The sequence below is a fragment of the Lepus europaeus genome, chromosome 5 (assembly GCF_033115175.1).
Source record: "Lepus europaeus isolate LE1 chromosome 5, mLepTim1.pri, whole genome shotgun sequence".
Classification (NCBI taxonomy): domain Eukaryota; kingdom Metazoa; phylum Chordata; class Mammalia; order Lagomorpha; family Leporidae; genus Lepus; species Lepus europaeus.
Window position 1 is genome coordinate 103,067,318 of NC_084831.1, and position 26,988 is coordinate 103,094,305.

The window sequence follows — 26,988 nt, forward strand, 5'->3', positions numbered from 1 at the left end:
AATTTTTTGTATATCTTCTTAGCTACAAAAAGGAAAATGAATCATTAAAAACATATGTTCATTAGACAAAAGTATTTGAAAAACAGGGCACTGGGGCCAGCATTGTGGCATAGTAGGTAAAGCCACTGCCTGGCACAGTCAGTGTCCCGCCTGCTCCACTTCCCGTCCAGCTCCCTGCTAATGGCCTGAGGAAAGCAGTGGAAGATGGCCCAAGTGCTTGGAGTGGGAGGACTAGAGAGAGACAGACCTATTGTTCCCAAATTCTCCAAATAATCTCTTGGTCTCAAGGATAACATTGGCTTCAGTTAGCAACCATCATATTTCATTGTAAAGGTCTAAACATTATCACATCAAAGTATGATGAAATTTCTGCTCAAGGGGATTTTGAATAGATCCAAGACATGACTTCAATACCTCATACTGCTTTCAAATCCGCTAGACATGGTTCTCTTGGAAGAGTTTCCTCAAGCCTCTCTCTAAGAGTTCAACTGCACTACCAACTCTGTGATCTTAAAAAATATAAGGGACAATTTGGTTAGTCATAGTAAGATTAAAAGATAGTCCAGCTTGAAGAAGGAGAGCAAGATCTTCAGGTAACCCTGAATCAAAAATTTACTTTTAAAAAATATATTTATTTACTTATTTGAGAGGCAGAGTTACCCACAGAGGGAGAAAGAGACAGAGACAGAGAGAGAGACAGAGAGAGAGAGAGAGTCTTCTGTCTGCTGGTTCACTCCCAAAATGGCTGGAATGGCCAGACTGGGAGAATCCAAAACCAGGAGCCAGGAGCTTTTTCCAGGTCTCCCGTGTGGGTGCAGGGGCCCAAGGACTTGAACCACCTTCTGCTGCTTTCCCAGGCCATCAGCAGCGAGCTGGACTGGGAAGTGGAGCAGCCAGATCTCCGACCAAGCCCATAGGGATGCCGGCGCAGCAGGTGGAGGCTTAACCCGGTAGGCCACAGCGCCAGCCCCCAAACTTATCCTTCAATTCCATTTTCCACGAACTTTTTGAAGTACCTTCACGTCAAGATGGAGAAGAAAGGAAAAAAGTCTAGTCGAAGGGCCGAAACTTGTGAAAGGAAAAAGAGCATTTGTTAGAGCTGGCGCTTGCAAGCCAGAGACCAGGGAGCAGGTCCCTCTGCCTAGCCTGGGACAGGCCTTTCTCCATGATAAAGAAATTGAGGCACTCAGACTTTTATGGGAAGCTCGGATCCCTTCAAAGAAGCCTGGAAGCCTTTAGAGGAAGAAGCCACGCCCACCAACTCTACCCCTCCCCGGAGGCCCCGCCTCCAACACCGCCGCTTCCGCCCGAGAGCAGAGCGCCCGCGCGCTTCCGCCGCGCCTGCGCAGGGAGGGCGGGTCGGCGCGCCGGCGCAGTGCGTCCGTCACAGCCTGGCTGCTGCAGTACGATCCTCGCTTCCCTGAGTGTTGGCCAGGGAGAAAGGAAGATGGTGCTGGATCTGGATTTGTTTCGGGTGGATAAAGGGGGGGACCCAGCCCTCATCCGAGAGACGCAGGAGAAGCGTTTCAAGGACCCGGGACTAGTGGACCAGCTGGTGAAAGCAGACAGCGAGTGGAGACGATGTAAGTACCGGGATGCGCGGGGTATGCCCGTGATCCTTAGCCAGACTGTATCTCTCGGATCCAGTCACCGCTCCTGAGACCACGGCTTCTACTCCTCGTCACACCCCTCCCAGGCTGCAGCGGCTGCGAGACTCCGAGGAGTCCCTGAAACACAGCCCGGGAGCCGGGATCCCACTTTCCCCTCCGCCCGTCCGGACGCGGTCCCTTCCGCGCGTGCTCAGTGCGGGTCGCGGCTGGTGCGGCTGGGATGGAGCGCGGCGCATGCGCGTCACGAGCTGTCAAGCCTTCCTGCCCCGCCGCGTCAGTAGAAAGCGAAGGCCGGAGGCTTGGCGGCGGGAGTCGGGGTTAGGGGCGCCTTCCTAACGCTTACCTTTGGTCCCCCCGCCCTTCGTGTTCAGCGAGGCCAGCGTGGTCTTCCTCGGTTTTGAGAGGACCAGAGGCCTCTGTCCAAGACCGAGTCACCTGCAGCACCATGGGTTCCCTCCAGCTAGCTAGAAAGGGGACTCTGGAGGCCGCTCCTGGCTAAAAGCAGTGACCCCAGAGCTTTGCGGAAGGCCAGTCCCCTGTCGGGTGGGCCTGTCTAAGGAGGAGAAGACTTTTTCCGAGGTAGAACAGACAGGAAGGGGAGGCAGCAGCAGGCTTGTAAATAATGAGGTCGCTTGTGATTTGTGGGGAGTTTTCTGGAAAGGACATTGGCAGAGTTGGATTAGAATCTGGGCCTGATCCGGGCATTTTCCATGAAGCTAAATAAAACCACAGAACCTTCTGCCTGTCAGTCTCTGCCTAGATTAACTGGCGTGGTCACTGATTGGCCAGATGCTGTCAGTCACATGTGATTCATTTCGTCTGATGCAATACGTCTGCAACCAGCTGAAAGCCAGGTTTATGACGGCACGCTGCAAAGGCAGTTGCTATCCAAGAGTGTGATGGGTTTCTACTGGGAAAATTGATTTTCCTAAGTGTGTCACAGTCTTGGGTGGCAAAAAAGCATTCGTTTAAATTGAATTGTCTGCTGATTCTGTCTGAGGGTACTTCAAAAAGTTCATGGGAAAAGAAATTCAAAGATAAGTTTATTTTTGCTGCATTTTTTTTTAATCTATGCATACAAGATTTCTTTAAAACTTCATGGAAAAAATGCATACTATGAAGAAACTGCCTGGGTTTCAGGGTTTTTTTGGGAATCAAAACAAACTTAATTCAATTTCTCTATGAACTTTTTGAAGTAACTCTATATATGTCTCAGGCACTGTAATGTGATTGGCTCTGTGATTCCACACTTGAATCTAAACTTCGAGTTACAATAGAATTGAAATTTGCCACAATTTTTGTTTAGAATAAAAATAGACTGAGCACTAGTCTACTGAATCGGAAGTCTGGAGTATCAGACTTTGTATTAATCCAGCCATTAGCCAGTTGCTAAATGAATTTGAGTTAGTTAGGAGGTCTCCTGTGTATAATGTATACATCTTTGGGAAGTTTTGTTACTTAGTGATATGTCAAAGGACAAAATGACCACAGATTAACTTAAAGATTTCAACTGCTTTTAATTTGCAATTCTAGAATCAGCAGCTCCTTATTCCATAAAATAGAATATGTGTTCCAGTGAGCTGAACAGAAGAGGCTGGTTTTAGAGAGAAGGTAGGAAGAATGCAGAAACAAAGGAAAGTGGATTAGATATTTAGAGTTACTTTCCTTGTAAGGTGGGGACAGGGACACACATACATGACCATTGGTTAACATCAAATTACTTCAGGTGACATCTTGGAAGAAGATGAAAAGAAGAAGGGTGAAAAGATGAAAGCTGAAGGAACTTAAGTGTCCTGCCATTGAAACTGGCCTGTTAGCAGAGAACGACTCTCCCAGTAAGATGATGTGGGGCCTTAGCATGGGTGACTCCAGTTTGGTTTTTAGACTGGTCTCTTGGCGTCTAGTGCAGGAGCCTAGTCCAAAAAAGTGGTTTCCTGTAATTTTATTTAACACATTTGTACATACACACATATACATAATATGATTATAACTCCAATGTCTAACACTGTGCCTGATTCTTGGTAAACATTTGATAAAGGTTTGTGGATCTGTTTAGGGCCTTTTTATGCTATCTATGTAGTTTGTTTTCTTTTTATTTATGTTCAATTGAATGGCAGAGAGAGAGATACTTCCCACATGCCCACAAAAGCCAGGGCCTGAGGGAGGGAGTCTGGAGCTCAATCTGAGTCTCCCACTTGGGTTTCAGGGACCCAAGTATTTGAACCTTCACCTGCTGTCTTCCAGGCTATGCCTTAGCAAGAATTGGAAGCAGAGCCAGGACACAAACCCAAGTGCTCTGGTTTGGAATGCAGGCGTCCCAAGCAGTGCCTTAACCACTATGCCAGATGCCCACCCCACAGTTTATTGTCAGTGCATCTAATTGATTCATTTCTACCTGGCAACCCTTTCCAATATTTCTTTACATGCCAGCGCTTCAGGCCAGGGCTTTAACCTGCTGTGCCACAGCGTCGGCCTTGAGCCAGTGTTTCATGTTAAAAAACACAGAAAACTTAGAAGGAAACTTTGTTAATCTAACAGTAGGTATTTGCCCAAAAAATCATAGCTAACATCTTTCTTACGATGAAATGTTGAATGCTTTCCCCTGAGTTTAGGAATAATATGAGGATGTCCACTGTCACCATTTCTAATCTACATAATGATGGAGATTCCAGATGGTGTGATAAAAGCAAGAAACAAAAATGAAAGTTTGGAGCAGAAGGAGTAAATCTGGTTTCATTTGCAGAAAACTTGACTATATATACAATCTGAATCTTTAAAATTGAATAACTTTAGCAAGATCATCGGATACAATATACAAAATTTAAAAATGGTATTTCTGGGGCTGGTGCTGTGGTGCAGCGGGTTAAAGCCCTGGCCTGAAGCTCCAGCATCCCATATAGGCACCGGTTCTAATCCCAGCTGCTCCTCTTCCAATCTAGCTCTCTGCTATGGCTTGGGATAGCAGTAGAAGGTGGCCCATATCCTTGGGTCTCTGCACCCACGTGGGAGACCCTGAAGAAGCTCCTGGCTCCTGGCTTCGGATCAGCGCAGCTCCGGCCGTTGCGGTCATCTGGGGAGTAAACCAGCAGATGGAAGACCTCTCCCTCTGTCCCTACCTCTCTCTGTAACTCTGTCTTTCAAATAAATAAATCTTTAAAAAAAATGGTATTTCTATATTTAAGTAATAATTAAAAAGCATTACATACATAGATATATTTTTTAAAAGATTTATTTATTTACTTATTTGAAAGGCAGAGTTAGAGAGTGAGCTTCCATCTGCTGGTTTACTCCTTAAATGGCTGCAATGGTTGGGGGTGGGCCAGGCCAAAGCCAAGATTCTGGAAGTCTGTCCCAGTCTCCTATGTGGATGCAGCGTTCCAAGTGCTTGGACCATCTTCTGCTACCTTCCAGGCTCAATACCAGGGAGTTGGATTGGAAGTGGAGCAGCCAGGACTCAAACCAGTGCCCATATGGGGTGCCAGCGTTGCAGATGGTAGCTTAACCTGTTGTGCCACAATGCCAGCCCTAAACCTAGAGATAAATCTAATGCAATCAGTTCAAGACTCCTACACTGAAGATTATAAAACATTGATGATAAGTCAATTAAAGCTAATGAAGGGATATGCTATTTTCATTGATTGAAACAGTTAACATTGTTATAATTTTTTTTTTTTTTGGACAGGCAGAGTGGACAGTGAGAGAGAGAGAGTGACAAAGAGAAAGGTCTTCCTTTACCGTTGGTTCACCCTCCAATGGCCGCTGTGGCCGGCGCTTCTGGCTGATCTGAAGCCAGGAGCCAGGTGCTTCTCCTGGTCTCCCATGCGGGTGCAGGGCCCAAGGACTTGGGCCATCCTCCTCTGCACTCCCAGGCCACAGCAGAGAGCTGGCCTGGAAGAGGGGCAACCGGGACTAGAACCCGGTGTGCCGGCGCCGCAAGCAGAGGATTAGCCTATTGAACCACGGCGCCGGCCATAATATTTTTGTTTTCTTTAGTCTATTCCCAATACCTAGCGTGGTGTCTTGCAAATAGGAAGGACTACATAAGACTTTAAAATTTTTTTAAATTTCAAAATGATTATAGATTCATAGGAAGTTGCAAAAATAGTACAGGAAGGAGGCTGGTATTGTAGTGCAGTGGGTTAAGCTGCTGCTTGGGGTGCCTGCATCCCATATTAGAGTACTGGTTTGAGTCCTGACTACTCTGCTTCTGATCCAACTCCCTGCTAACGCATCCTGAGAGGCAGCAGATAGATGATGATTCAAGTGCTTAGGCCCTTGCCACCCATGTGGGAGACTTAAATGGAGTTCTTGGCTCCTGGCTTCAGCCTAGTCTGGCCCTGGCTGTTATGGACATTTGGGGAGTGAACTAACAGGTGGAAGATGTTTCTCATTTCTTTCTCTGTTTCTCTGTTGCTCTGCCTTCAAGTATATGAAATACAAAATTAAATAAACAATAGTGCAGGATCATATGTCCCTTCATCCAGTTTTCCCCATGATAATGTTGTACATAACTGTAGTGCAACATCAAAACCGAGAAATTGACATTGCCACAACCCACAGACCTTTCTCATTTCACCAGTCTTCCATGCACGTGTGTGTGTGATATTATGTGGGATTTTATCACATGTGTACATTTGTGTAGCCAGCCACAGTCATACAGAACTATTGGTCACCACACAGATCCTCCTTTTGATCTCTTTGTGGTCCGGTCTGTTTCCCTTCTGTCTAATCCCTGGCAGTCATTAATCTGTTCTCCATCTCTTTGATTTTGTCAATGTGAATTAAATGAATGAAAAGGTAATTATATCATTTGTGCTAAAGTTTAAAGAGATCAAAGAGAGAACCTTGTTGACAAAACCTGAAAAATAGTTATATCTAGATGCTTATTTGTAGTTATTGCTTACCTTCCAAAAACTTGATTTTTAAAATTATATTGCCCTAATTCAAGGGTGCTGCCATTTGATTATCTGAGCTAGACTGATGAACTGTGATACCAGTATATTGAAGTGGGCCAATAAGTTGGCTGACTAGTGCAGTGTCTTCCCCCAAAGAAACCAAATTATAAGAAACTATCCTTAAGGCTGTCAAAAGAACATAATGTCAGAACAAAGGGAGTAACACTAACCGTTTCCAGAACAGAGATGTAGCAACCAAGTTCATGGTAGCAGACCGTTGATGGCCCTCTACCTGGATTCTAGTGCACAGCACATTATTCTTCCTCCCTCCTTCCCTCCCTCCCTTCCTTCTTTCCTTCCTTTCTTTTCTTCCTTTTTAAAAATCTATTTATTTGAGAAGCAGAGTTACAGAGAAAGAAGGAAAGACAAAGAGGTCTTCCATATGCTGGTTCACACCCCTAAATGGCTGCAATGGCCAGAACTGGGCCGATCCAAACCCAAGAGCAATCAGCTTTCTCTGGGTCTCCCATCTTCTATGGCTTTCCCAGGCCATTAGCAGGGAGCTGGATCCGAAGTGGGGCAGCCAGGAATCGAACCAGCACCCCTATAAATGGTGACACCACAGGCAGAGGCTTAACCTACTATACCACAGTGCTGGCCCCAGCACATCTTTTTTTTTTTTTTTTTTTAATTTTTGACAGGCAGAGTGGACAGTGAGAGAGAGAGAGAGAAAGGTCTTCCTTTTTGCCATTGGTTCACCCTCCAATGGCCGCCACGGTAGGCGCGCTGCGGCCAGCGCATCGTGCTGATCCAATGGCAGGAGCCAGGGGCTTATCCTGGTCTCCCATGGGGTGCAGGGCCCAAGGACTTGGGCCATCCTCCACTGCACTCCCTGGCCACAGAAGAGAGCTGGCCTGGAAGAGGGGCAACCGGGACAGGATCGGTGCCCCCACCGGGACTAGAACCCGGTGTGCCGGCGCCACAAGGCGGAGGAGTAACCTAGTGAGCTGCGGCGCCGGCTTTTTTTTTTTTTTTTTTTTTTTAAGATTTGTTCACTTACTTGAAAGGCAGAGCTGCAGAGAAGTGGAGGCAGAGAGAGATGTCTTCATCCAGCAGTTTACTTCCCAGATGGCCGCAACAGCCAGAGCTGCTGAGCCTATCCAAAGCCAGGAGCCAGGAGCTTCTTCCAGGTCTCCCATGGAGGTGGAAGGGCTCAAGGACTTGGGCCATCTTCCACTGCTTTCCCAGGCCATAACAAAGACCTGGGTCGGAAGTGGTGCAGCTGGGACACGAATTGGCGCCCACATGGGATGCTGGCACTGCAGACAGCAGCCCCACCCACTACACCGCTAGCACCTGCCCAGCATCATTCTTTAAATAAGTTTAAAATAATTGGGCAGGTTATAGTTACTTGACTGTCTTCCGAGTTTCTCAGATGTGCTACCCTCTACCATAGTTTCTCATGGATTTGTCATACTCAGAATGGATTTCTCTTTGGCATCAAATGCTGGGTATAACCTATTGTGGTCATCAGTGTAAACCAACTAATAAGATTTCACAACTTCATGAGACAGACCCTTTAGCTCAGCTTGCAGCTTGGCCTGGAGCTGAAATTGGTACTAAGAAGCTGTGTTCAGGAGAAGTTGAGTATCTTAATTATGAGCATTCTTTGTTATCCTTAGGCAGGTTTCGGGCAGACAACTTAAACAAGCTGAAGAATCTGTGCAGCAAGACAATTGGAGAAAAGATGAAGGTAAGAGAACTGAGTAACAAACAGCCTGGAGACCTTGCACAGGAGTAATTTCATCTTGTTCTTAGCTATTATTCACACAAGTTCTAACCATAACTCAGTATCTTGTGCTATGAAATAATGAATTCTTTACTGGGGAAAAGTTTTTTTGAAGATTTATTTATTTGAAAGAGTTACAGAGAGAGAGAAAGAGAGGCAGAGAGAGAGAGAGAAGTCTTCCATCCGCTGGTTCACTCTCCAATTGGCTACAACAGCCAGAGCTGGGCCGATCCGAAGCCAGGAGCCAGGAGCTTCTTCCAGGTCTCCCACATGGGTGCAGGGGCCTCTTGGGCCATCCTCTACTATTTTTCCATGTCATAGCAGAGAGCCAGATTGCAAGTGGAACAGGTGGGACTCAAACTGGCGCCCACATGAGATGTTAGCATTACAGGCAGTGGCTGCACCCACTAAGCCACAGCGCTAGCCCCAGGAAAATTATTTTTTAAAAAAATGGAAGGAAGGGGTCTGGCACTGTGGTGCAGCAGGTAAAGCTACCACCTGTAGTGCCGGCATCCCATGTGGGCACCGGTTCAAATCCCAGCTGCTCCACTTCTGGTCCAGCTCCCTGCTAACATACCTGGGAAAGCAGCAGAAGATGACCAAAGTCCTTGGGCCCCTGCACCCAAGTGGGAGACTGGGAAGAAGCCCCTGGCTCCTGGCTTCGGATTGGCATAGCTCCGACCATTGCGGCCATCTGGGGAGTGAACTGGCAGATGGAAGACCTCTCTCTTTCTCTGCCTCGGCCTCTCTGGAACTCTGCCTCTCAAATAAATAAATAAATCTTAAAAAAAATAATAATAATAAAAAAGGAAAGAGGTAGAGAAATAGGAAATACTTGTTGACCTTATAGTGAATTGACTTCTGCATTCAAGTCAGATTCTTGTCACACAAGATATGTATTCTCTTATAAGAATACCAGTTCTGGCCGGCGCTGCGGCTCACTAATCTAATCCTCTGCCTGCGGCGCCGACACACCAGGTTCTAGTCCTGGTCAGGGCGCCGGATTCTGTCCCGGTTGCTCTTCCAGTCCAGCTCTCTGCTGTGGCCCAGAAGTGCAGTGGAGGATGGCCCAAGTGCTTGGACCCTGCACCGCATGGGAGACCAGGAGAAGCACCTGGCTCCTGGCTTCGGATCAGCATGGTGTGCCAGCCACAGCACGCTGGCCACAGCGGCCATTGGGGGGTGAACCAACAGAAAAGGAAGACCTTTCTCTCTGTCTCTCTCTCTCTCACTGTCCACTCTGCCTGTCAAAAAAAAAAAAAAAAAAAAAAGAATACCAGTTCTACCAGTCGTCTTTCCCAGTTAATTATTGAGCTCAATGTATGGTGCCAGAAAAGTCATGTTATGGTGGGCTTCAGTCTTCTTGCCAGTGTAGTCATGATTCTTAATGAACACGATACAGACATGGCACCTAAACCTTGCCCTGTCTTTCTGTTAGCTGGAGGCTTTTAGGTGTGTTGACTCCTGAGCCTCCGTTTTCTCATCTGTAAGGTGTCAGTACTAACCCTCATGGAACAGGTCTTTTTAAGCAGAGAACTTGGCACAGTGTCTCTTCTGTTGTAGTTGTTCAGTGGTTGGGAGTTACAGGGATGGCAAGTAGTTCCTGGCCTTTATTCAGAAAATCTTCCTGCAGTCGCAGAATATTACATTTGAACTCAGCTTTTGCTTTGGTGTCCAGAATCATTCGTTTTTTAAAAAGATTTATTTATTTGTTTGAAAGCCAGAGACACGGAGAGAGAGAGAGATCTTCATCCACTGCTTTACTCCCCAGGTGGCCACAATAGCCAGGGCTGGGTGAGGCTGAAGCCAGGAGCCAGGGACTTCTTCCAGGTCTTCCATGTGGGTGCTGGGGCCCAAGGACTTGGGCCATCTTCTGTTGCTTTCCCAGGCATGTTAGTAGGGAGCTGGACCAGAAGTGGAGCAGCTAGGACTCAAAACTGGCACCATATGGGATGCTGGCACTGTAGGAAGTGGCTTAACTTTCTGTGCTTTAGTGTTGGCCCCCATTCATGTTTTTAACCTTTCTTTAAAAGTACTCTTTTAGCTCCTTAATCATTTTCTTAAAAAACATTAAATATACTCTATAATCTAGAAAGTAAGCTAAAAAATAAAGGGAAATGTTAGAACCCAGTACCAAAAGGTTATGAATACTCCTTACACTAAACTTCATAATAGTCTCCATCCTCCTCTTTGACAATATCTTGTCACACTTTCAGCTGAGGAAACCAGGATACTCACACAGTTTTATTCCTATGGGACGCATGATGCTTAATCATTTGCATGTCAGAGGCTCCAGAATTATGTTAATTCTTATATATAGCTCTGCCCAAGTATTCTTTGGGCCACATTTACAGAGTGTTCCAGCCATGCAGCTGTAGCAAGAACATGGGAGTGAGTGATCATTTGCAATAGCGTTCTTAGATCCAAGTTTACCTGTAGCTCTGCAGGGAGTGTCCACACTTGCTATCCATTGGAATGGAAGTAGTAGTGCTTTAATTTGTACAGCACTTGGAGTATTCAGATACTTTCATAGACATAGTAGTTTGGTTTTGATCTTTGCTGCACACCTGGAGTGTAGATAGTGCAGTTTTCCATCCTGCATAAAGGAAGGGTTGGGGAATAGGCTTAGGAAATTCAGGAAATTCTAATGCCTGGAATCATACCCTGTGGTAGTTGTAGGGCGAGACCTCAAACTTAGAACTTGAGTTTGCTGCCTTGAGTAGCAGTCAAGGGGAATTCGTAACTGTCCTGCAACCCTAGGCTCATCCTGCATAGAATACCATAACAAAAATCTTGACATTTAGGTCATTTTTTTCTCCTTCAATGATATATTGTTCTTATCAAGACTCATTCTTGGCCGGTGCCGTGGCTCACTAGGCTAATCCTCCGCCTAGCGGTGCCAGCACACCAGGTTCTAGCCCCGGTTGGGGCGCCGGATTCTGTCCCGGTTGCCCCTCTTCCAGGCCAGCTCTCTGCTATGGCCCGGGAGTGCAGTGGAGGACGGCCCAAGTGCTTGGGCCCTGCACCCCATGGGAGACCAGGAGAAGCACCTGGCTCCTGGCTTCAGATCAGTGAGATGCGCCGGCCGCAGCGGCCATTGGAGGGTGAACCAACGGCAAAAGGAAGACCTTTCTCTCTGTCTCTCTCTCTCACTGTCCACTCTACCTGTAAAAAAAAAAAAAAGACTCATTCTAGTATTTTCAGAGTTTTGTACCTTTTTCAGGCGATTTTGCTCTGAGTCACCTAGGGTATAACGGTTACAATCCCAGCTGCTCACTTCGTGTATGAGAATCTGTATTGAACTTAAAGGATTTCCATGCTTTACCTTTATTTATTTTGTGCTTTACCTTTAGAAGAAAAAAATTTTTTTAAAGATTTATTTGTTTATTTGAAAGTCAGAGTTACACAGAGAGAGGAGAGGCAGAGAGAGAGAGAGAGAGGTCTTCCATCCATCTGATGGTTTACTCCCCAATTGGCCACAACGGCTGGAGCTGCAACGATCCGAAATCAAGGACCAGAAGCCTCTTCTGGGTCTTCCACATGGGTGCAGGGGCCCAAGGACTTGGGCCATCTTCCACGGCTTTCCCAGGTTATAGCAGAGAGCTGGATCAGAAACGGAGCAGCTGGGACGTGAACCGGCGCCCATATGGGATGCCGGCACTTCAGGCCAGGGCGTTAACCCACTGCACCACAGCACAGACCCCTAGAAGTAATTTTAACATCTCAAGTTTTAGGTGGTGGGATAGGAGGTTGTATCAACATCATTGCCTACTGTTGAACTCATGTATAGAGTAAAAAAATCTTTTGGACATCATAATCCTCATTTTATTTCTATTTATAAAGCAAATGCAAGCTTCTCAAACTGTTTTTGTATGAGTTTTGCCAGGGTCTGAGATAGCTTGTTAAAACGGCTTTTGGCTACTTTTCTGTAACTTTTTTTTTTTTATAGTTTATTCATTTTGTTAATTTGAGAGGCAGAGAGAGAGTGACAGAGAGAAACAGAGCTCCCATCTGCTGGTTCACTCACCAAATGCTGTGAGCTGGGAATTCATCCAGGTCTCCCACGTGAGTGGCTGGCATCTTCTAACTACATGAGCCCTCACCTGCTCCCTCCCAGGGTGCCCATTTGCAGGAAGCTGGAAAAAAGAGCAGAGCCAAGAATCCACCTAGGCCGTCTGATGTGGGATGTGGGTTTCCTAACTGGTAGCTTAACTGCTAGGCCAAATGCCTGTCCCTTTGCCTCTTCTTAGTTTAAGAATTTAAGTCTTAAAATTTTCCTGGCTCTGTGCAGGGATTAAAAATGGTGATTTGGGGCTAGTGTTGTAGTACAGCAAATTATACCACTGCCTGTAACAACTGGCATCCCTATGAGTGCCAATCCAAGCCCTGGCTGCTCCACATCTGACCCAGTTCCCCTCTAAGGCTTTTGGGAAAGCAGCAAAAGATGGCTCATGTGCTTGGTCCTGTGCCACCCACATGGGAGACCTGGATGGAGTTCCAGGCTCCTGGCTTCAGCCTGGCCCAGCCTCACCCCTGCTGTTGCCACCATTTAGGGAGTGAGTGAATCAGCAAATGGAAGATATCTCTCTCTCTCTCTCTCTCCCTCTCCCTCTCCCTCTCCCTCTCCCTCCCCCCCTCCCCCTTTCCTTCTCCCTCTCCCTCTGCCTTTCAAATAAATAAGTAAATGTTTTAAAGAAAGAAAAAGAAATGGTGATTTGGCAGAATACTGTAAAGAAGGGTGAAGAGAGAAACTGGAGGGAAGAAGTTCTCACCCTGGCAATACTCCTTCAGTTTTTTTTTTTTTTGTTTTTTGTTTTTTTATGTTTGACAGGCAGAGTGGACAGTGAGAGAGAGAGAGACAGAGAGAAAGGTCTTCCTTTGCCGTTGGTTCACCCTCCAATGGCCGCCGCGGTAGCGCGCTGCGGCCGGCGCACCGCGCTGTTCCGATGGCAGGAGCCAGGTGCTTCTCCTGGTCTCCCATGGGGTACAGAGCCCAAACACTTGGGCTATCCTCCACTGCACTCCCTGGCCACAGCAGAGAGCTGGCCTGGAAGAGGGGCAACCGGGACAGGATCGGTGCCCCGACCGGGACTAGAACCCGGTGTGCCGGTGCCGCAAGGCGGAGGATTAGCCTGTTGAGCCACGGCGCCGGCCACTCCTTCAGTTTTTTAAGTTGCATTGATTGCATGAAACTTAGTTCCTGATTCTATGACCTGGCTCTGTGATAGCCCAGCTGTTTTCTTCCCCTTAGCCTCAGGACTGGGACTGTTCCTAGTGGGCAGACAAGGATTCACTACCTGGAGTCTGCCCCCAGGGCCTGCTTGTGCACACCTTGCTGCTTCTGTGGCGGGTTGTAGCACAGAAGCTGTTGTAATGCATCTCGTGACTCCCAGGATGCCTCCCTGTCCAGGGAAACATGTCCTTCTTCTCATGTTCTCTATGATGTTAATTCTGTGGCCCCAGAAGGTTGATTGATTTGTCTAGGATCAAAAACTAGAAAGCGGCAGAATAGGGACTTGAATCTGGCTTCTGGTTTCCAGTGTGCTGATTTTCTCCTTTGTGCTGCATGTTTAAGAGAAAGTTAATGTTGAAAGTTTATTCTTAGTTGCATGGTGTATTAATTTGGTGTGCACTTCATAAAGCAAGTTTTTTTCTGAATCATGTTGGATTTCTTCCTTCCTGCAGAAAAAGGAGCCGGTGGGTGACGATGAGTCCATTCCAGAGAACGTGTTAAATTTTGACGATGTCACTGCAGACACTTTAGCTGTAAGTTATCGATCTGCTCCTCTGAGTTTTTTCTTTTTTTTTTTTAAAGATTTATTTTACTTATTTGAAAGGTGAGTTACAGAGAGAGACAAAGAGATCTTCCATCCACTGGGTCACTTCCCAAATGGAGCAACAGCCAGGGCTGAGCCAGGCCAAAGCCAGGAGCCTGGAATTCATTTGGGGTTTCCCATGTGAGTGTCAGGGGCCCAAGTACTTGGACCATCTTCCGCTGCTTTCCCTGGTGCATTAGCAGGGAAGTGAATCAGAAGCAGAGCCTAAACTAGGACTCAGATTGCTGCTCTGAGAGGGAATGCTGGTGTTGCAGGCAGTGGCTTAACCCTCTGCACCACAAGGCCGGCCCCTGTTGCTTTGTCTTAATTCCTGGCCGGCAAGCATTCACACACGTCTCTACCCAGCATGATGGCAACTTTGAATTTCTGCCACTGGGAAGTGTTCCCATCAGCTCTCATGATATGCTGTCTTTGAGTGTCTAGTAGGCAGCAGAGAAGGAGAAGGTCAAAGGTAGGAAGAAAAAAAAACTGAACTATATTTGATTGTAACTCCATTTTCTATTCTTTATTTCCTAAAGTTACAGAATTTTCCTATATACTGTAAATCAGTACACATTCATTGTAATGGGCCTGAATTAGTAATTCCTAAATTTTATAGTCACTGAAGCCTTTCTTGAACCCTTAGCACATAGCAAAAATTTAAACCAAAAAAGTGCAATTACTGGCCGGCGCCGTGGCTTAACAGGCTAATCCTCCACCTTCCGGCGCCGGCACACCGGGTTCTAGTCCCGGTTGGGGCGCCGGATTCTATCCCAGTTGCCCCTCTTCCAGGCCAGCTCTCTGCTATGGCCCGGGAAGGCAGTGGAGGATGGCCCAAGTCCTTGGGCCCTGCACCCGCATGGGAGACTGAGAAAAGCGCCTGGCTCCTGGCTTCGGATCGGCGCAATGCGCCGGCCGCAGCGGCCATTCCATTGGAGAGTGAACCAACGGCAAAAAGGAAGACCTTTCTCTCTGTCTCTCTCTCTCACTATCCACTCTGCCTGTCAAAAAAAAGAAAAAAAAAAAAAAATTAAAAAAAAAAGAAAAGAAAAAAAAGTGCAATTACTGTGCTTGAGGGACTGGGTTGGGCCTGTTCCTATCAATCCTACCTATTAGAGCTCTCCCTAAGGAGATCAGAGCACAGTTTGAAGTATCTGCTATAAGGAATACAAAATAAGCTTAAGACAAAGTCTCTTGTTCCTAATAAAGTTATAGTCTTCCTAGAGAACAGTGAAATGTAATACAAAATGGAACACAAAATTGGTTCAGTCAGGAAAATCAAAAAGTGCAAATTAAGGGAAAGTTCTCTTAAGAGAGCTACAGTTTTGAGACTTCTGGTAAGTGTAGGAATAGTAAGAGTAGCCAAAATGTATCCCTGTCTGTCTTAAGATCCCCCAAAGAAGATGGATTTGTAGGGCAGGACTATAAACAGTCTTGTAAACTCTCTACATCTACAGGTTCCTCTTCAGTGGAATCAGCCACTATTTATATGGCATTTACATTGTGTTAGGTATTATAAGTACTCTAGAGATGATTTAAATATCCTAGGGGCAGGGCAGCATTGTGGCACAGTGGGTTGAGCTGCCCCTTGTGACTCCCGAATCCATTATTGGAGTGCTGGTTCAAGTTCTGGTTTTTCTGCTTCTGATCCAGTGTCCTGCTAACAGATCTGGGAAGACAGAGGAAGATGGCCCAAGTATTTGGACCCCTGCCACCCATCTGGGAGTCCTAGAAGGAGTTCCTGGCCCCTGGTTTCAGCTTGGCCCAGACCTGGCTGTTGAAGCTATTTGGGGAGTGAACAAGTGATTGGAAGCTATTCTCTCTCTCTCTGTCAGGCTATCTTTCAAATACATACATACATTCATACATAAATCTTTAATAAAGTAAGCACGAGGGGGCAGGTGTTGTAGTACAACAGGTTAAGCCATTACTTGGGATACTGCATCCTGTATCCAGGTGCCTGAGATCAAGTCCCCTTTCTACTTTCCATCCAGCTTCCTGCTAACATGCCTGGAAGGCAGCAGAAGATGGCCGAAGTACTGGGGTTCTTGTCACCCATGTGGGAAACCAGGATGGAGTTCCTGGCTCCTGGCTTCAGCCTTATCCATCCTAGCTGTTGCAGGCATTTGAGGAATGAACCAGCAAATACCAGATCTTTATTTGTCCATATCCCTCCTTTCTCTCTGCTATTCTGCTTTTCAAATAAATAAATAAAGCTGAAGAAAGCATGCAGAGGGTTGTGTGTAGGTTATATGACTGTGCAAATACTTTGCCATTTGTATTAGGGACTGAGCATCCATGGATTTTGGTATCCTAGGTGTTGGAGAGTAGTCCTGTAACCAATTCCCCACTGATACTAAGGAATGACTTTTGAAAGTATTTATTTAATTCCTTTGAGAGGCAAAGAAACAGAAAGAAACGCAGACAGAGAAAGCTCCCATCCGCTGGTTTACACCCAAATGCTAGCAGTGGCTGGGGCTGGGCTAGGACTAAAGCTAGGAGCTGGGGATACAATCCAGGTCACCCACGTGATTGGCAGGAACCCAGTTGTTTGAGTCATCACCATGGCCTTCCAGGATCTATGTTAACAGGAAGCTGGAGTCAGGAACCAGAGCCGGAAATCAAACCCAGGTACTCCAGTCTGGGACATGTGTGTCTTAAACAGATCATCTTATCCACTAGACTAAACACCACTCCCTCATTTCTGTTTTAATGCTATCACAAGGGTTGTCCTGACATGACAACAGGGTTGGGGCACCAGAATCTTACTCCTATACTGTCCTTGTCTCACTGGGTCTTGGGTATGGCCTGGCTTATTCACCTACAGAACCTGAAAGTCTCACAGATCAAAAAAGTCCGACTCCTCATCGACGAAGCCATCCTGAAGTGTGATGCTGAGCGCATCAAGCTGGAAGCAGAGCGTTTTGAGAGCCTCAGAGAAATCGGGAACCTTCTGCACCCGTCTGTGCCCATCAGTAATGATGAGGTAGGCGTCCCTCTTGCAGCAGGAGGCTGCCTCGCGGGGCAAAGGAGAACTGAAACACTGGGCGGCTCTGTGTCAGAAGCAGCTTTGTGTATTCCCTCTGCCCACCAATTGCGAATTGCAGGAGTCAGATCCTCGCCTGATTGGGAAGTAACAGAGACAGCAGGTAGGAGGAGACTCCTGGCACAGAAATCTCGTCTAAATAGAGCTGCTGTCTTCTGCTGCCTGTTGCCCCTGGTAGCAGTGAGTCTTGTGGGAGGGATCTGCTAAATCAACCTCGCCCCCTCACCCACACCCTGCCTAGACTCTGCAGGTTGAAGGGAAATCTGCATGATAAAAGTTTCCCGCTGAGCCGGAGCTTCCCCAGCACAAAGCTGCTCTGAGCCCTGCCTTTGTTCCCTGACACCCCGACCACAGTCAGGCCCATCTGTGCCTCTTTCATTCATTCCCTGGTGAACGTTAAACTCACTGCAGTCTGGGCTGTGCCAGAGGCCGCTGAGCTCGGAGCCTGAGCAGACTCGCGAGGTCAGGTCCCTGAGCCCGCCCTCCTGTGGCCCTGAGACCAATGGGAGCCTGGAAAAAAAAAAATCCACATTCTCCTCTGCACCCTGGGCAATGCTGATTGTGTGGGGCCGGTTGTCCTTGTGCAGGATTTTTTGAGGAGTCATTTAAAGGGGTAAAAAAAGAAAGAAAACAACCAAGACTACTATAGCTCAGAAAAATCATGATTTCCAATGCTGTGACTAGATTGCGTCTAGGAATTTGTGAATTATTATCTCTCTGTTGAGTCACAAATTCCCTTTTCTAGTTTCTGTGCACAGTGACCAAAACTAGTGTTTGCGTTGGACAGCTTCACAAAACTTGGTTGTTCTTAGAATAGCGTTTGGCAAGATGGAGGTTGTAGTGAAGTCAGGGAGGGGAGGTGTTAATTAATTTTTATTCCAGGCTCTTGCTATGCACAAAGGTAAGAATTCTTAGTGCTGATATATATAAAGTAAATTTTATTCAGAAGGTGAGAAAGTATTCACACACACGTACAACATGAGCAGGACTTGCCTCCCACAGAGAAATACTGTCAAGGGTGGGCAGTGGGCCCAGAAGAGAAAGGGGGTGGGAGAGGAGAAGCATAGGGAGCAACCCAGCACCTCCTTCAGTGGAGGAGAGAGCTAGCACCTCCTTTTATGATTTGGGGTGCTGTCTCTACAGACGTGAAGCCACGTGGGAGTTTTGTGATACCTCCATGTGATCCTAATATACATATCTTCCTGGCATCTTCCCCCTGAGTCCCAGTGCATCCCAGAAAAGGGAGATTTTGACTGACAAGTAAAATAGTATTACACAGGGGTGGGGGTGGGGTGGGGTGGAGTGTCTCTTGTAAGTACCTCCAGCTCAGATCCTAAACTAGCTGCCTGCCTATCCCATATCGTAGGAAATCACAAATCTTTCTCTCCTGGTCTTGTTCCATAGGATGCAGACAACAAAGTAGAGAGGATATGGGGTGACTGTACAGTCAGGAAGAAATACTCTCATGTGGACCTTGTGGTGATGGTAGATGGCTTTGAAGGCGAGAAGGGAGCCGTGGTGGCTGGGAGTCGAGGGTACTTCCTGAAGGTAAGAGTTGGGAACCAGTGGGGAGAGGATTATAAAGAAGGAACTTAAAAACAAATTGCAGAAAACATAACCTACTAGGGAAACCCATAAATCCACCACTTGTACTCGCCTTTCTGCAAACATATTGGCAATTAGATGCAATTCTCTCTCTAAGGCAAGAGAGTGCTTATCCGGATTCCATAGACAAAAGCCGCTAAGTGATCCTCCATAATGAATATGTTTTGCTGACTCAGTCAGAACACTGCCTGCCTTTAGGGAGCTCGCTATAATTGGACAGTCAGACAAGTAACAAAGACTCAAAACCCGTCTGTCCTAAGCCCTGTGGTATGAGCAGGCTGAGTGCCTTTTTTTTTTTTTTTCAATTTGAAAGGCAGAAAGACAGAGACAGACAGATCTCCCACTAGCTAGTTCACTCATCAAATGCCTGCAGCAGCTGGGACTGGGTCAGGCCAAAGCCAGGAGCCAGAAACTCAATCCAGGTTTCCCATGTTGGCAGGGACACAACTACTTGAGCCATCATTTGCTGCCTCTGAGAAAGCTGGAATCCGGAGCAGAGCCAGGACTCGAACCCAGGCACTCTGCTGTGGCTTGTAGACTCCCCAAGAGACATCTTCATTGTTGGGCCAAAATGGGTCCCAGGCCCAGAGTGTTTTGAGAATGGGTAGGCAGGGACAACAAACCCAGATTAAGTGTAGCAGAGGGTAGGTAAATTCAAGGCAGGCTTTCAGAAGGATATGGTAAATAATCTTGGAAAATTCTATACATACGTGTGTATCAGTATGCTCTACATATGCAAGTGTATCCAGGTTTTTTGTTTTTATTTACTTTTTTTTTTTAAGATTTATTTTTTTGAAAGGAAGACTTACAGAGAGAAGGAGAGACAGAGATGTCTTCTATCTCCTGGTTTACTCCCCAAATGGCTACAACAGCCAGTGCTGGGCCAGGCCGGAGCCAAGAGCCAGGAGCTTCCTATGGATCCTCCGACATGGGTACAAGGACCCAAGCACAGCAGCAGGGAGCTGAATCAGAAGAGGAGCAGGGGCCGGCGCTGTGGTGCAGTGGGTTAATGCTCTGGCCTGAAGCGCCGGCTTCCCATATGGGCACCGGTTTGAGACCCGGCTGACCCACTGCTATAGCCTGGGAAAGCAGTGGAAGATGGCCCAAGTCCTTGGGCCCCTGCACCCACATGGGAGACCCAGAAGAAGCTGCTGGCTCCTGGCTTCGGATCAGCCAGCTCTAGCCGTTGCAGCTAACTGGGTAGTGAACCAGCGGATGAAAGATCTCTCTCTCTCTCTCTCTCTCTCTCTCTCTCTCTCTCTCTGCCTCTCCTCTCTCTGTGTAACTCTTTCAAATAAATAAATAAATCTTAAAAAAAAAAAAAATGTGGAACAGCTAGGACTTGAACCGGTGCCCATATGGGATGCCAGCAGCTCAACCCTCTACGCTACAACACAGCCCCTATTTGCTTGTTTTTATAGATTTATTTATTTGAAAGGCAGAGTGATGTAGAGAGAGAGATATCTCCTAACTGCTGCTTCATTCTCCAGATAGCCACAATAGGCAAGGCAGGCTGGCCAAGAAGCCAGGAACTACATCTTGATCTCCCATGTGGGTGGCAGGAACTTGAGCCATCATCTTCTGCTTTTCCAGGTGTCTTAGCAGGGAGCTAGGTCAGAAACAGAGTAATTGGGGCTCAAATCAGTGCTCCAGTAGGGGATTGAGGCATCCCAAGCAGAGTTTAACCCACTGTGTCACAATACGTGCCTGAGTCCAGTGTTTTAAGAATTAGCTCCGTGTAACGGGTACAGCAGCCACCTGCAGTGCTGGCATCCCATATGGGTGCCATTCAAATTCTGGCTGCTCCACTTCTCATCTAGCTCTCTGCTATGGCCTGGGAAAGCAGTAGAAGGTGGCCCAAGTGCTTGGGCCCCTGTACCCCCGTGGGAGACCTGGAAGGAAGAAGCTCTTGGCTCCTAGCTTCAGATTGGACCAGCTCTTGCCATTGCACCGTTTGGGGAGTGAACCAGCAGATAAAGACCTCTCCGTCTCTCTATCTCCCTCTCTCTACCTCTGCCTCTCTGTAACTCTGGTTTCAAATAAATAAATAAATCTTAAAAAAAAGAATTAGCTCAAGAAAACTCTTCTGTGCACCCTGGCGAATAATCCTTTTCCCTTACTTTAGTATCTGAAAGAGAATTTTCTTACCAGTATACCTGGGGGCAGCTGGTTGAGCTGCTGCCTGCAATGCCAGCATCCAGTGAGTGCTGGTTAGAGTCCCAGCTGCTCTGCTTTTGATCCAGCCTCCTGCTAATGCACCTGAGAAAGCAGCAGAGGATGGTCTGAGTACTTGGGCCTGCCACCCACATCGGAGACCCGGATGGAATTCCTGGCTCCTGGCTTCGGCCTGGCCCATCCCTGGCCATTGGCTGCCATTTGGGGAGTGAACCAGCAGATAGAACATCTCTCTCTTCCTCCCCCCCTCCCTTCTCCCCTCCCTCCTCCCTTTCCTCCCTCCCCCCGCCCCATAACTCTGCCTTTCCAATAAATAAATAAATCTTAAAAACAAAATAAAAAACAGTGTGCCTGGATAACATGCTGGGCTTGGTGTTAGGAAAGGCTCTCTTGAGTCAGTCGTGTTGGTCCCCGGTCTTTGTGGCTTCTGGGCACTCTTATTCTGTTGCCTCAGTTGCTCTCAGTGTCATTTTTAGCACATGAATGTGATGGCAACAGGACCCAATCACAGTCCTGTTTCTTCTTCTTCAGGGGGTCCTGGTGTTCCTGGAACAGGCACTGATCCAGTATGCCCTTCGCACCTTGAGAGACCGGGGGTACACTCCCATTTATACCCCCTTTTTCATGAGGAAGGAGGTGATGCAGGAGGTGGCCCAGCTCAGCCAGTTTGATGAAGAACTTTATAAGGTGAGTAGCCTGCGTCAGTGGGGCGGAGTGACTCATTCTGACATCTGATTCAGTGATACACGACAGTGCTGTCATTGGAACTTTTTGGCCTGATGGAAGTATTCTTCCATCTGTGGCTGCTGAGCACTTGAAATGTGGTTCATGCAACCGAGGGAGCAGATTGGTTAATTAATTTGAATTTAAACAGTCACATGTGGTTGGTGCCATTGTACTGGATAGTAAAGACATAGAACCTGTTCTATCTTCCCCTGGGCAATCTGCATGATGTATCTATTTAAAGCATACTCTTAACACTGTGAGCTTAGAGAAGAAGCCCATTTTCAGGGTGCTTAGACAAAAGGAACTGATGGAAGTAGCACAGACCTCGTAGCCCCCTTCCCGTGTCCTCTCACTCCTGACCCAGGTCTGGAAGCCACCTTAAGGCAAGACTTACTGGGATAGATGTGGCTCCCAAGGCTCAGTCACGAGTCATCTCCGGGAGAGCCAGGATTCGGGTGCGCCACAGAATGTCAGTGTGGTCGGCTGGCTCCAGCACCAGCTGTAGCACCTGTCTGGGTCTGGCACTTGGAATTTCTAGAGTGTCTCTGCTGACAGCTGTCCGTCTGCTTCAGGACTTCTGTCAGAAGAGGAGACTGGTGCCTACGGGCCTGTTTACTCCCCAGACAACAGCTGTTGATTTATCTTACGTAGGAAGAGAGGGTTACTCATTAGACCATCTTTCCCCTGTCCTGTTGATGATGTCAGAGTTCTGTTTTCAGTCAGAAGGCCTTGAGAAACAAACTGCTGGTCTGGACCTGTGCAGTGGTACAGCCTGGGCATCCCCTCTGTCTCCTTCCTTGAAGGAGGAGAGGGACATGGCCGTGTGTCAGCTGAAACCTGTCTCACCTTGTCTCTGACCTCATCCCCCAGGGCTGCATAGTTATTAACTGAATTTTAGAAATGGCCACTGCAGGTGGGAGCTAATGCAGAAGATTACAGGGAATAGTAGTGAGCAGATGCTCCCTTTGTTTCCTGCTCCCTCCATCTCTTCTCCAGATGCTTCTTAGGCCCAAAGGTCTCAGCAGGGAGAAATGTTGACTGACACTTCTTCCCTGATAGAAGGCCCAGTTTATTCATTCTTTGGAGTGGCACTAGCCAGTAGAACTTCCTGCAGTGAAGCACATGTTCTGTATGTGCACAGTCCAGTGTGGCACCCATCAGCCACTTGTGACTACTGAGCACTCAAAATGTGGCGTGAGAAACTAGTAACTGGTTACTATTTGTGCATGAATGGCCTCATCAGGGCCCAAATTCCCGCTGTCAGGTGGTAGCAACGTCGTTTTCCAGGGTCCCAAACGCTGACCAGAGGAAATTTCCTCCCCCTACTTTTTAAAAAAAAAAAAATTATTTTTGTTTTTTCACTAAATACCACTTCACAAAAAATTTGGACATGACAGGATTATAACCACTGGACTAAATGTCCACCAAGAGAGCAGAGACTGTGCCTCTTGGACTCACTGACGCTTGTTGAGATTAATCTATTGATATTGCTTACCAGTACAGGTTTATTGCACAGCTGTTGGCATTGGCCGTTATCCATCATGTATAAGTGTTTTGTTTATTAGATAAATGAAAAATACTGTCTCTTCTTAATTTGCATTTCTTTGATCTCTATCAAGGACCCCATTTCAGACTGACCTATCCCTTCTGTTGTCAACTGCCAGGCAGAGATTAGAGAAACTTCTTCCTACCCCATCATTCCTGCCTTTCTTGTGGTTTTGTGTTCCAGCTAGGGTTACCCTTCCTCCCTCTTAACTCGAATGGCTCCCTTCTCCTACACAGGTGATTGGCAAAGGCAGTGAAAAGTCTGATGACAACTCCTATGATGAGAAATATCTGATCGCCACCTCGGAGCAGCCCATTGCTGCTCTCCACCGGGACGAGTGGCTGCGGCCCGAGGATCTGCCCATCAAGTATGCGGGCCTGTCTACTTGCTTCCGCCAGGAGGTGGGCTCCCATGGCCGTGACACCCGTGGCATCTTTCGAGTCCATCAGTTTGAGAAGGTGAGGAGGAGCTTTCTAGCTCCAGCCTTTCCTCTTGTGGCCTGGATGTTGTTTGTGGGAAGGGCCCGGGAAGTGCATGGTCAAGCGTCTTCCTTCGAGTGTGGGTGTTAGGGCCACGCTGCCTGGATCCAAATGCCAACTCCACCACTTAGCCGCTGCATCACCTTGGATAGGTTGCTAACCGTCTCTGTGCCCAGTTTCTGCCTCATAAAAGGGTGATAATATTGATAACTAGTACTTACCTTGCTAGTCCTGCTGTGAGAGTTAAATTAATAATATAGATGAAGCTCTCAGAACAGGAGCTCTTAGAACGGTACACTCTCTGTATAAGCTTTCATGCTTACTGTCGCAGGACCGGTCCAGCTGAGCAATAGCATGTCTTGCTGGGAGCCCAGTCTTGCTGTCGGCCAGTGGCGCAGAAACAGAGATGCCTTTTGCTTTGCTCCTTGAGTTTCTTCGCCCTGTGCTGATGTCTCACTGGGTCCCTCTCTGCAGATTGAGCAGTTTGTATACTCGTCACCTCATGACAACAAGTCGTGGGAGATGTTTGAAGAGATGATCGCCACCGCAGAGGAGTTCTACCAGTCTCTGGGGATTCCTTACCACATCGTGAATATTGTCTCAGGTACAGGCCCTGTCATCTTTGCAGCCTCCCTTTTGAGCGTCCCACAAACACCACCCTGGAGAGCTGAGCTGCCACACCGAAAAATCGCTCACAATCCAACTCGTTATCCATGTTAATTAAAACATCACACTCTTCTCACTTGGGAGAGTGTGGTGATGAGAAAACCTGGGTGCGATTTCACCGCCGGGATAGGGTGTGAATTAAAGAGTTCCTTGGGCTTGCTGAAGGTTGGCCTTCTGAAATACCATCCCTCCTTCCTGAATTCTGGGGCGTTTTCTTTACAGGTTCTTTGAATCATGCTGCCAGTAAGAAGCTCGACCTGGAGGCCTGGTTTCCAGGCTCTGGAGCCTTCCGTGAGTTAGTCTCCTGTTCTAATTGCACGGATTACCAGGCTCGCAGGCTCCGAATCCGATACGGGCAGACCAAGAAGATGATGGACAAGGTAGACAGCCCCCAGGGAGGTGGGAGACGGGGGCTTCACTACAGAGTGCTCCATCTGATTTCTCAGCCCTGGGGAGTACAGACAGTTTCCCAGCATCTTGGGAAAATCTGAGCTGCTCCTTCTAGACCAAAAAGGGAATCTGAACATGACTTCTCCCGGGTCTCTGCTGAGTTCCTTTAGACCAAATCCTGAATCTAGCTCTATTCTATAAGGTAATGCTAGCTTTTCTCTTTTTGGCTTTCTTTTCCTTAACTCCAGAGAAAGAATAATCTCCCTTTATCTGCACAGAACAAGTTGGAGGCAACGTCTTCCCTCTTCTCACCCAAGAAGGTCTGGGTTGTAAGCTTATCTCTTGAAACCCAATTTTCAGGCCCTAATCTTTCCACAGTGAGGGGCTTGAAAGGGGTTGAAAGGAGAGGCCAGTGTTAGTTTCTTCTTCCCTCCAAGGACCCAACTCTCCTCATAATATTGGGATCTTCCACTTGTCACTCAATAAGATGTGAGGCATCTTCCTGGAGTAAAAAAGGCAATAAATACCAAACAGTTCACATTGAGAAAAAAGTTAACGATGCGCTGAACTCATCATTTTGGTTTGAATAGTTGTAGTTGGGGGAGTTCTGATTGAGTGGATGGTTTCTGGTCATCAGTAAGACCACTGAGGTGGAGTTTAACTTTCCCTCTGGGGACCCTCCCTTCCCAGGTGGAGTTTGTGCATATGCTCAACGCTACAATGTGCGCCACGACTCGCACCATCTGTGCCATCCTGGAGAACTACCAGACAGAGAAGGGCATCATTGTGCCCGAGAAGTTGAAAGAGTTCATGCCGCCAGGTAAACTCCCAGCTAAGCTCATCTTTCTCCCTGGCTCTGTCTCCACACCTTCTGAAGAGCACTATTCCAGGCTTGCTTGTTCAGACCCAGACCCCAGAACTCTGCCTCCCCTCTGGCCTGGGCAGTGTGGGAGGCCAGGTTGAAAAGGTAGCTAGTGCAGCTGTGATGTTGAAATGCTGCTGAAATTCAAACTGGGGAAGAAAAGAGTAAGTGGGTGCAGTGTGTATTCGGGTAATCTTGTGTTCAAATGGATACTTGTCCTGTTGAATTCTCCCACGGGGTCTTTGGGCTTTGACTTGGAGAAAAACAGTTCATTTGGATGACTCTTCCTTCCCAGGACTCCAAGAATTGATTCCCTTTGTGAAGCCTGCCCCCATTGACCAGGAGCCATCAAAAAAGCAGAAGAAGCAACACGAGGGCAGCAAAAAGAAGGCGGCAGCAAGAGATGTCACCCTGGAAAACCGGCTGCAGAACATGGAGGTCACCGAAGCCTGAACATTCCTTGCTCCCAATTTGCTGGGCTTCCTGTCTGCTGGGGTCTCAGAGCCCGCTCAGGAGGCCAGGCACCTGTTCATCACCCTGCCCCTTCTGACTGCATAGCCGTGTACAGCACACGTGGTCCTGTGTCTCCGCATGGACATGGGAGCCCATCACTGATGACTGATGAAACCATGTAATAAAGCATCTCTGGGGAGGGCACAGGACTCTTCCTCAGTCTCCCTCCTGGGGCCTGAACCCTGTCTCTGGCAGTTCTCCCTGGTCTGACTCACTTCTGCTTTTCCTTCCAAATAAGGCTGCTCCGTTTAGCAAGTCCAAGAGTCTTTGAGCAGGTAGGTGAAGGCGGGAGGGAGGGGAGGGAGGGGTGGATTTAGTAAAAGATTCAAGGGGACAGTAAGAGCCTGGAGTCAAAGAAACAAGTTTGCAGGACAGGGCCAGAATCCTTTTTTGTTATTTTGCTCCTGCTTAAAAGCAGTGAGGTAGGGACTGGCTTAGCTTTCAGAACTGACGTCAAAGTTTCCCAGCACTTGAACTCCCTGGGAAGAGTCTGCGGAAGGGGATGGGGGGCTGTAAGGTGTCAGGGTGGGTGAGGCCATATCTAATCCAGCAGAGCCCCAACTTCAAGAGCTCGGGCTGGGTACTTGGTGGCGATGGCTGCTTCTCTCTTTACAACCCTCTACACGTGGGGAGATCACTGCTTGGCCACCTGTTGCTACAACTCCAAAGCATCGTGATGGCCTGCAGGCAGAGGGCAGGGGGAAGAATGTTCCAGTCCCTTCCCTGGAGCTGCCACTGCTGTCCTAATAGCCAGTTCACCCTTTCTCTGGGAGGGTGGTATTTAGGCTCGCTATTTACCAGCTGCCTTTCATCTGTAATCTACAAACCCTTGGCCTTAATAACACCTTGTGTTAGCTTGGTGCTGCTCTC

At 47.6% G+C, this 26,988-nt stretch overlaps 1 protein-coding gene across 2 annotated transcripts; it reads left to right on the plus strand.

The window, feature by feature from the left end:
* The first annotated feature begins 1,357 nt into the window (after positions 1-1,357).
* On the plus strand, positions 1,358-26,303 carry SARS1 (seryl-tRNA synthetase 1). Of its 2 annotated transcripts, XM_062191886.1 has the most exons (12): positions 1,358-1,583; positions 8,188-8,258; positions 13,980-14,060; positions 16,938-17,096; positions 18,561-18,704; positions 21,468-21,623; positions 23,445-23,666; positions 24,162-24,291; positions 24,576-24,733; positions 24,992-25,063; positions 25,434-25,563; positions 25,901-26,303. In XM_062191886.1, exons 1-12 carry the CDS (start codon positions 1,448-1,450, stop codon positions 26,056-26,058), a joined length of 1,617 nt encoding a protein of 538 aa, XP_062047870.1. In that variant the 5' UTR covers positions 1,358-1,447; the 3' UTR covers positions 26,059-26,303. The 2 variants fall into 2 exon arrangements, with proteins under 2 accessions (XP_062047870.1, XP_062047869.1); XM_062191885.1 differs by lacking the exon at positions 24,992-25,063 and having other exon boundaries at positions 1,360-1,583.
* The last annotated feature ends 685 nt before the right edge of the window (positions 26,304-26,988 follow it).

Bases quoted from the DNA above. Each gene is read 5' to 3' on its own strand.
- SARS1 (XM_062191886.1), top strand. From the start codon at position 1,448: ATGGTGCTGGATCTGGATTTGTTTCGGGTGGATAAAGGGGGGGACCCA. The intron at 8,259-13,979 runs GTAAGAGAACTG...TCCTTCCTGCAG, and splicing joins CAATTGGAGAAAAGATGAAG to AAAAAGGAGCCGGTGGGTGA. The intron at 24,734-24,991 runs GTAGACAGCCCC...CCTTAACTCCAG, and splicing joins CCAAGAAGATGATGGACAAG to AGAAAGAATAATCTCCCTTT.